Raw genomic sequence first — 9,862 nt, 5'->3', positions numbered from 1 at the left:
GCGCGCGCACGCAGATGCAACTCACACATACATGATCACAGACTCTGGTAGCTGGAGCCACATTTGAGTCTAGCTCGAGCTGCCAGAGGTGTGTGTGTGTGTGTGTGTGTGTGTGTGTGTGTGTGTGTGTGTGTGTGTGTGTGTGTGTTGTTTTAACTTTGCGTGAGTGTGTGCTTGTGTTTATGTTGTCTATTTCTGACAAAGGACTTGTCTGAAAGCTAACTTCCCGACAGCCTTTTGGTGTGCCTTTCTGTGACTCAGCATCTCAGCTATCCTCTTCATTATATTGTTACATTCCATCCTGGATTTTCCATTGTTTGATGTATGTATTTGAGTTACATGAATGAATGTCAATGAAAATTACAACTGTTAAACTGTTATGTAATTAACAAGTTGTACAACATCATTGCTCAATACTAATAATATATACAATGTACAGATGAGTAAAAATGTCCATGACTTCTGGTTCATTAAAGCCTTCCATACATCATCACTTCTTCCAGTAAAATACTGAAAACATCGTATTTATGTCAATAAATATAAATAATGAGAAAAAACATTGGAAAGGAACATTTTTATACCACAGGAGAAACTCATGTGAAATGCACCTAGGTTTCATTCCTGCAATGCCATTAAAAATATGAGAATCTTTTATACTCTGCAGTTGCACGAAAGAGTGCAGAATGCTCCTCAAGAACCATACTTCAGTTAACTGTTTAAACACAATGCTGTTGCTAGTTCTGTATTTTTAAAATATGTTCTTAGTCCTTGCAACACTCTGAAATTTGAGAAAAAACACCTGCTTGCAACATTGACATTTCTTTCAGCATAAAGTTTTCACTTGACTTTTGACACATGTTGAAACAGTTAGCCTCATACAGTCAGCGACGAATGATATGAAAACAGCTTCTTCGAAAATTATGCTGATGTTCCTCCGTGGGCATTGGTGACTGGTTGTGATCCATTCTGTTGTACTTGGGTGATTTGCTGTTGGTTCCTCAAAGCTGCACGTGCCTGTAGATGCTTATTTTTAATTCTCTCCAGTTCATTCACCCTACTTCTTGCGTGTTCTAAACGATGCCATGCCATTTGAAGTACCTTCTGTGAGGCATAGCCTGATCCTTCATGAGGCTGTCCTATAAAGAGAAAACAAATCTGTCAAAATTTTAAACAAAATGTGACAGAATTTATTATTATTAAACTCAAAGTTTTCTTTCGGTTCAGTGGATAATTACCTACTCTGCACATATATAGCTAAAAAGGTACACCTTTCGCGGCTTGTGTTTCTAACATTTATGAACAAGCGTAAAAATCTTCACAATTCTGTAGGGTCATAAGTGAAGCTGGAATATTACATATCGAGTTACATGCTTATAGGAAAGTGGTTCACACATATGGCTACAAAATGCAGGGTTCCAGAGCTGCTCTCATAAAAGCAAGATTTGTTGTTTGTCCTATTTCCACACTGTCACCTGTGGCATCAACACATTTTATAGTTCATGTTTGACATTGTTCTGCAGTTGTTCTGCAGACATATACGTAATCATTAGTGATAGCACTGGGCTCATGCTGCAACCATAGCTTGTGGACACAATGTGTCAGTTAAATTGTGAGACCAATCTATGTTATCTCTGAGACATTACAGAATGTTTACAAAGCAACCAACCATTTTTCTCTGCAGTGCCTTTCCATCGAGAACCCCCTGTGTATTGGGAAAAAAAAATTACATGTATCTGATACTTCTTATGGTTAATAACACCAACAGGAAATACACTAACAGCAATCTGACACAAATTGTTGAGATCAAGAGAAAATTATTGACGTTTTTTGGATGGTGAGTCTGTTTTTCTTGGGACTCAGAGTAACTGCTGCAGAAAAGCATGCTTGTGAAAATGAAACGAGACAGATATTAAAGATTTTGCAAATTGCACACTTCCAAGTTTGTTTGTTTGTTTGTGTGGGTGTGCGTGTGGCAAAGGGGGGGGGGGGGGGGGGGGCGAGGGGGCTTTTTAAAGCTAGCATTAAATATCATTCCAATACACATTTTACTACCCGACATTCGAGTTTCTTGTTTAAGATGTACTTTGTATGCACAGTCGATGGCACATTCCTTGACTTCCAGAAGCCATTCAATGTGGTTCTGCACTGATGCCTAGTGTGCAAAATATGTACATACAGAATCAGTGAATAAGTATTCAACTAGAATAAACAGAGCTCAGTCCATCATTCTTAACAGGAAAGCAACATCCCAATATAAATAAAGATAATGTAATAATGAAAACAAAAACAATATGTAATGTAATGCACATAAATGTATGGAAAGTTCTGATACTGCTTGGCTGTGCAATTGGACAAGGTCATAATTATCAATTATTTACAGGCATCTGCAACTACAGGTATAAGATAAAAAGACCACAAAAATCTACTGGTGAGGACAGTAGATGCCATGTTCTGTACTAGGACTGTTGATATTTTTAAAAAAATATTGGGAATCCGATACATCAATATTTAAAAAAGTATCATTATCAGCCCTTGATATATCGGAAAAAGGTATCAATATATCAATGGAAAGAAATATCGATGTACATGCCTACAAAAATATCAGCTGCACATTGTAAATATACTGCTGGTTTTAGAACTGTATATTTAAGTGTTGATGAAAGTAAAATTATGTTCTACTAAAATTTCGAAAGAACGATTTCAAGTATTTACTGACAATTGTGAAAAAATATAATATAAAATAAAAATATAGGCACTTGATATAGCCTTTTCAATATTGATATATCAGCAAAAAAATAATCACTGATATATATTCATATTTTTTGGAAAAAATATCGATATATTGATATTTTATCAACAACCCTATTCTCTACAAATACACTGGAACACGATACTTGTTTCTATACTGGATCTCAATGAAATTTGTGTATGCAAAGCCTTTAGTGAGAGTGTCATACTAAGAGAGAGACATTAAAAAAGATCTGCTGTCCCAGAAACTTGGTGTCTGCGCAATGACCCTGGTTCATTTCACAATTACACTCTAAGCAGTGCATAGTGACAGCTGATTTTCTTGGTTGCTTTATTTTGGGCATGTCACTGATTTCCACTGCACTTCTCCTGGATTGTTCTAATAGTCTATTCCACATAAGACAAGCAACTTTCACATGGAATGTGATACACAATACTTCTCAATTTGGATGGAGTCCAGGCAGCAAGGAGGCATAACAACACAGTTCACGATACTTGAAGATGAAACTTTCAGAAGGAAGAGAGATAACAAAGGGAAATTAGGATTAACAACTCAGCAGCATATGAGATTTGAGAACTAAGACATTAGAACTGAAAAAAAAAAAGCTTGAACAAGTCAGAAACAGTGGAAGAAGATTACTACAAAAGTATAAAACCTGAAAAACATCACATGTTTATTGTGGAGAAGGAATTGGATGAGGAGGACCAAAAAATCAGTAAATGGGAACCGGGTAACAGAAAAAAATGATGAGATTATGAAAGATGGGGGGAGGAGATATGGAATATTGAGATAAACAATAGGAGAGATCAACTTAAGTTGAGGCCATATGACTACTTACAAGAATCAAGCATATACTATCCGAAAAGTTTTGTTGTATTGATTCTAGAAGAAATAATCCGAATGGTCAGTGTAATGATGGATACAGGGTGATTATAATTAAACTTCCAAAACACTGCAGAAAAACACCACCAGTGAGAATGAGGTTAAATTGCAACGAAATATTATCGGAGAAGGGGAAAAACATATGGGAGAAGAAAAAAAAAATAGTGTGAAAACTGATCAATAGGTGGTGCTGTATGTGTCAGAATACGTAAATGAAAACACTTGTCATGCGCATGACCCTCTGAAGTCGGTATAAACACATCGGGTACATGGCTTTTCTCCTTTTGCATCTGCAACGTCCACCATGACTGTCACAATGCAGGATCATGCTCTGCCTGTAAAGCTGTATTATGAGAATGATGACTGTGCACATGTAGCTTTGGAGAAGTTCCGGGCACTGAAGGGTTTGAAAAAAGGTGTTGGTACGATGACTGCTGTGGGTCTAGAGAAAATGATTTGGAAATTCGAAAAGACGGATTCTTTTGGTGTGCAACCTGGTAGAGGGAGGAAACGAATTGATTCAACGTCAGCGGAAGCTATGGCTACAGCAAAGCAGGAGGAGACGAGTGGTGATTTGTAAATGTGTAGTGCACAGAGAATTTCTGAACATTAGATATACCCCTGAGCATGGTGCATAAAATCCTACGAAACATCCTCTTTGCGATCCATTTAAATTACCCATGTGCACGAGTTGCTTCCTGCCAGCAAGAGAGACCTTTGCTTTAGAATTTCTTGCCTGCATGGAAATGGACAATGATTGGCCACTGAAGATTTTGTGGCAGAGGAAACCAACTTCCATCTGACAGGGTATGTCAATACACAGAATTGTCGAATATGGGCAATGGAAAATCCACACACAAATCAACCAGTACCACTTCATCCTGAAAAGGTCACTGTGTGTTGCAGGTTTACAACGACATTTATCATACGCCCACATTTTTTCAAAGAGACAGGTGCTTCCGGTCCTGTTACCTGTACTGTCACTGGTAAGCACTATGAGTGTCTTTAGTGCAACCATGTCATTCCAGCTCTCCAACAGTGTGAATGTGTGGATGGAATACTTTTTATGCAAGATGGCGCACCTCCACACATTGCAAATCCAGTTAAGCAGCTGCTGAAGCGCCATTTTGGAAATGCTACAATTATCAGCCACCATTTCCCTACAGCCTGGTCATCCCAATTACTTGACCTTAATCCATGTGACTTCTAGCTGTGGGGCTATCTGAAAGATGACGTGTTCAGTGTTCCGATTGCAAATTTAGCTGCACTGAAGGCATGCATTGCGCAACACAGTCTGAACGTGACCCCGGAAACATTCGATCAGTTGTGGAACGTGCTGTTTCTCGATTTCATCTTGTTGCAGAAAACAGTGGACAGCATACTGTTTGTGCCAGTCACACGGAAATTAATAATTCCATTTGATTTTGATTGATGCTTTTTATGCAACTTTTAGCCTCAGGACAATTAAAAACCGATGTGATTGATGCTTTTTATGCGGTTTTTAGCCTCAGAACAATTAAAAACTGGTTTTTCCCATCCAACGTGATATGACCTTGCCACGGTGGATGGCCTTACGTAACTAACAGTATCACACCTGTACACCCACGCCCACTGAGTAGCACTGTTTGTTTAATGTCAAACATACATCTTGGGCATTGTTGTAGGATTCATTTGTCATTTGTAGTTGACCACTATTAAATTATAATGCTTACAGCCCCATCTATTGCTACATTTTTAATTATTTATTTTTCTTCTGCCATATGTTTTCCCCACTTCTCCGATAATATTCCGTTGCAATTTGACATCATTCTGACCTGTGGTGTTACTTCTACAGCAGTGTGAATGTTTAATTTTAACTATAATCTCCCTGTATATCAAAGTCATACATATTACAATCCAACAACTGCTCATTTTGTCAAATATTTTACAGTAAAATGGAGTTTTCATCAGGGGCACAAGGGGGATGGGATGCAGGAGCTTTATATGTCAGCCATGATAAGATCAACACAAAGAGAACCCTTCCTGACCTCCATAGCTGTACCCTCCATGCAGTACACTAGCACGTCTGCCTCTCAAAAGCACAAGTGGTTATTGGAGAGTATTAAATAGCTTTATTTTCATGTGGGTACAGAATACCTGAGGAATGTTGATCCAGAGGGACAAGGCATTCGTGTTTGTTAGTAAGGAGTGTGATGCTATGGTTTGGGGAAATGTCTTCCAATACTAGTAAAATGATCCTGGGTCTTGCTGTCAAGTACAGCCACTACTTAGATTTTGAATAAAAATCATCAGCAATGAGGGCTGAAAACTTTTGTTGAAAGGAGTGGCCCTCATTTGCCAAAAATCATGTCACAACAGAGGTTCGCAGCACCCTCTTGCCTTTTGGGTTGCAAATTGCCCCTAAAAGCAGAACTATCAGCAATGATCAGCGGTATAAGGATGCAGAAGACAACGAAGATCAATGCATTAATGAACACAATATGTACGAGGGTGGTTGAAAAGTTCTCAGAATCACCAAGAGAGGTCAGCGCTAGCGCAACGAATTGTTCATGTGATATTCATTGGACTGTTGCCTGTAAACACATGCCACGTTAGTGCTCTTGGAAGATAGCTGTGGCGGTGACATGGTTCTACTGGTGTTCCCGCGTAGTGATTTGCGAAGATGAAAAAAAATCTAGATTCAGGCAGTGATTCCCAAGTATTTCATAAAGAAACGTGTGGAAGCAAAGGACATTCACGCTGATTTCCAGAATACACAGGGGGACTCTGCTCCTTCATATTCAACTGTTGCTAAGTGGACAAATGAATTTAAATTTGGTTGGGAGACCTTAGATGATGATGATCCACGCAGTGGTCGGCCAAGATGTGTTACTATTCCTAAAATCATTGCTAAAGTGCACAAAATGGACATAGAAGATCACTGATTGAAAATGCATCAAATTGCTCACGCCTGCCAGATGTCAACTGAAAGGGTACATCATACGAGGGCAGTTCAATAAGTAATGCAACACATTTTTTTTCTCGGCCAATTTTGGTTGAAAAAAACCGGAAATTTCTTGTGGAATATTTTCAAACATTCCCGCTTCGTCTCGTATAGTTTCATTGACTTCCGACAGGTTGCAGCGCTGTACGGAGCTGTTAAAATGGCGTCTGTAACGGATGTGCGTTGCAAACAACGGGCAGTGATCGAGTTTCTTTTGGCGGAAAACCAGGGCATCTCAGATATTCATAGGCGCTTGCAGAATGTCTACGGTGATCTGGCAGTGGACAAAAGCACAGTGAGTCATTGGGCAAAGCATGTGTCATCATCGCCGCAAGGTCAAGCAAGACTGTCTGATCTCCCGTGTGCGGGCCGGCCGTGCACAGCTGTGACTCCTGCAATGGCGGAGCGTGCGAACACACTCGTTCGAGATGATCGACGGATCACCATCAAACAACTCAGTGCTCAACTTGACATCTCTGTTGGTAGTGCTGTCACAATTGTTCACCAGTTGGGATATTCAAAGGTTTGTTCCCGCTGGGTCCCTCGTTGTCTAACCAAACACCATAAAGAGCAAAGGAGAACCATCTGTGCGGAATTGCTTGCTCGTCATGTGGCTGAGGGTGACAATTTCTTGTCAAAGATTGTTACAGGCGATGAAACATGGGTTCATCACTTCGAACCTGAAACAAAACGGCAATCAATGGAGTGGCGCCACACCCACTCCCCTACCAAGAAAAAGTTTAAAGCCATACCCTCAGCCGGTAAAGTCATGGTTACAGTCTTCTGGGACGCTGGAGGAGTTATTCTGTTCAATGTCCTTCCCCATGGTCAAACGATCAACTCTGGTATTGTGCTACTCTTCAGAAATTGAAGAAACGACTTCAGCGTGTTCGTAGGCACATAAATCTGAATGAACTTCTCCTTCTTCATGACAACGCAAGACCTCACACAAGTCTTCTCACAAAACTTCAGTGGACTGTTCTTCCTCATGAACCCTACAGCCCCGATCTCGCACCGTCGGATTTCCATGTTTGGCCCAATGAAGGACGCAATCCGTGGGAGGCACTACGCGGATGATGAAGAAGTTATTGATGCAGTACGACGTTGGCTCCGACATCGACCAGTGGAATATCGTGCAGGCATACAGGCTCTCATTTCAAGGTGGCATAAGGCCGTAGCATTGAATGGAGATTACGTTGAAAAATAGTGTTGTGTAGCTAAAAGATTGGGGAATAACCTGGTGTATTTCAATGCTGAATAAAACAACCCCTGTTTCAGAAAAAAAATGTGTTGCATTACTTATTGAACTGCCCTCGTATTTTAACTGAAGAATTAGAAATGAAAAAATTATCTGCAAGATGGGTGCCATGAATCTTGATATTGAATCAAAAATGCATGAGAATGGACATATCGGAACAATGTTTGGCTTGCTTTAGGAGAAACAAACAAGATTTTTTGTGCCGGGTTGTGACCACAGGTGAAACTTGTGTGCACTACTATATCCCACAGACAAAACAACAGTCAAAGCAGTGGGAACATACTGATTCTCCGCCACCAAAGAAAGCAAAGACAATTCCTTCGGCGGGAAAGGTCATGGTATCAGTGTTCTGGGATGCGAAGGGGATTCTGTTTGTAGATTATCTCCTCACTGGGCAAACAATTATTGGAGAATACTACGCCAACCTCCTGAACAAATTGCAACAAAAGATATGTGAAAAAAGGCCAGGTTTAGCAAGGAAGAAAGTCATCTTCCATCAAGACAACGCACCCCCACACACCTGTACCATTGCCATGGCAAAATTACACGAACTAAGGTATGATTTGTTGCCACACCCACCGTATTCACTAGATATGACTCCGTCAGACTTCCATCTCTTTCCAAAACTAAAAATTTTTCTAGGTGGACGACGATTTACTTCAAACAAAGAACTGATAGCTGGAGTTGACAACTATTTTGCAGACATAGAGGAAACTCATTTTCGAGTTGGGTCAAGGTGCTGGAACATCATTGGAACAAGTGCATTAATCTACAAGGACACTACACTGAAAAATGTTTCAGTGGTGTAAGTACTTTTTTTCTATTCTGTTCTGAGAACTTTTCAAATCAGCCTCATATCTACAGAAAATGTGGCTTGTAACTGACAACGTGTTGAGATGAGCTCAACACTGGAAAAGACTGCAGACTAGTTCCCATCTGGATCTCTTGGGGGGGGGGGGGGGGGGGGGTGTATGCCTATGAGAAAAAGACTGAAAAAATAACATTAACGAACCTGAATGAGGAATGTCAGAAGTATGAATGTAGTAGAGATCCTAGAAAATCTGAATCTAGATGTAGTATGGATAAAAGAAGTTCATTGGTAAGAAGATACAGGTATATGATAAGGTGAATATAGGATGTCAGCATCATCAGAAAATGGAAAAACAGTTGTAGGAATTGTTATAAATAGGTAGGGAGGGCCAAGATTGAGTCTGTGAATGGATCAGTGATAGGACCAGTCTCATAAGAATTGAAGCCTAACCAATGTCAAATCTATGGTGCAGATACATATGCTGGTGTCACAAATAGAAGACAAGAGAGATAGGAAATGGGAGGGAAGGAGGAAGGCAGAAGGGGGAAGGAGGGAGGGAGGAGGAAGAGGAGGAGGGAGGGATGGATAGAGGGGGGGAGGGAGGGAGGGAGGGAGGAAGAGAGAGAGAGAGAGAGAGAGAGAGAAAGAGAGAGAGAGAGAGAGAGAGAGAGAACTCATGGAGAATTGTAACATTACAGTAGGAGAAGGAATAGGAGTAATGGAAGAATACGAGTTCAGGAGCAGGAATGAGAGGAAGAATGACTTATTGATTTCTGCAATAATTTTCAGCTAGTAATAGCTAATACACTGTTCAAAAATCATAAGAGGAGAAGGTATATTTTGACCGTACTCCTTTGTACCATCTCCCTAGACAGGAAGCTACCAACTGAATTACAGAAGATACGACAGAGATCATGAAATCAGATATTAGAATGTAAGGCTTTGTAATGTACCAGACTAGTTAAAAATCTGAACCTTGTGTTTAATGTACAGTCCAATACACAGGTTGTGTGTAAGAAAAATGTTTTGTAAGCACAGTTAACTTTTGTCATTCGTAATTTTGGAATTTTACCAGCTTGCAAATGTAATTAGCCTTTATACATATTATATACACTGTTGGATATCAGATTGTTATTATTTTACATAAAACCACTTTTGCAGAACATTTTGGAAGATAGC

The 9,862-nt window shown here is 39.9% G+C and overlaps 1 protein-coding gene across 1 annotated transcript in view; it reads right to left on the bottom strand.

Moving 5' to 3' along the window:
* Positions 1-252: 252 nt before the first annotated feature.
* The window catches only part of LOC126162190 (mediator of RNA polymerase II transcription subunit 11), a 57,448-nt gene continuing 47,838 nt past the window's right edge, over positions 253-9,862 (bottom strand). Inside the window, exon 3 of the mRNA XM_049918517.1 lies at positions 253-1,136. Coding sequence (XP_049774474.1) covers positions 919-1,136 — 218 coding nt within the window. The 3' untranslated portion in view covers positions 253-918. The remainder of the gene's footprint in view (positions 1,137-9,862) is intronic.

This window comes from Schistocerca cancellata, chromosome 2 (genome assembly GCF_023864275.1).
Source record: "Schistocerca cancellata isolate TAMUIC-IGC-003103 chromosome 2, iqSchCanc2.1, whole genome shotgun sequence".
NCBI lineage: Eukaryota > Metazoa > Arthropoda > Insecta > Orthoptera > Acrididae > Schistocerca > Schistocerca cancellata.
The sequence above is the reverse complement of the archived record's forward strand: the minus strand, read 5'-3'. Positions and strand labels throughout refer to the sequence as shown.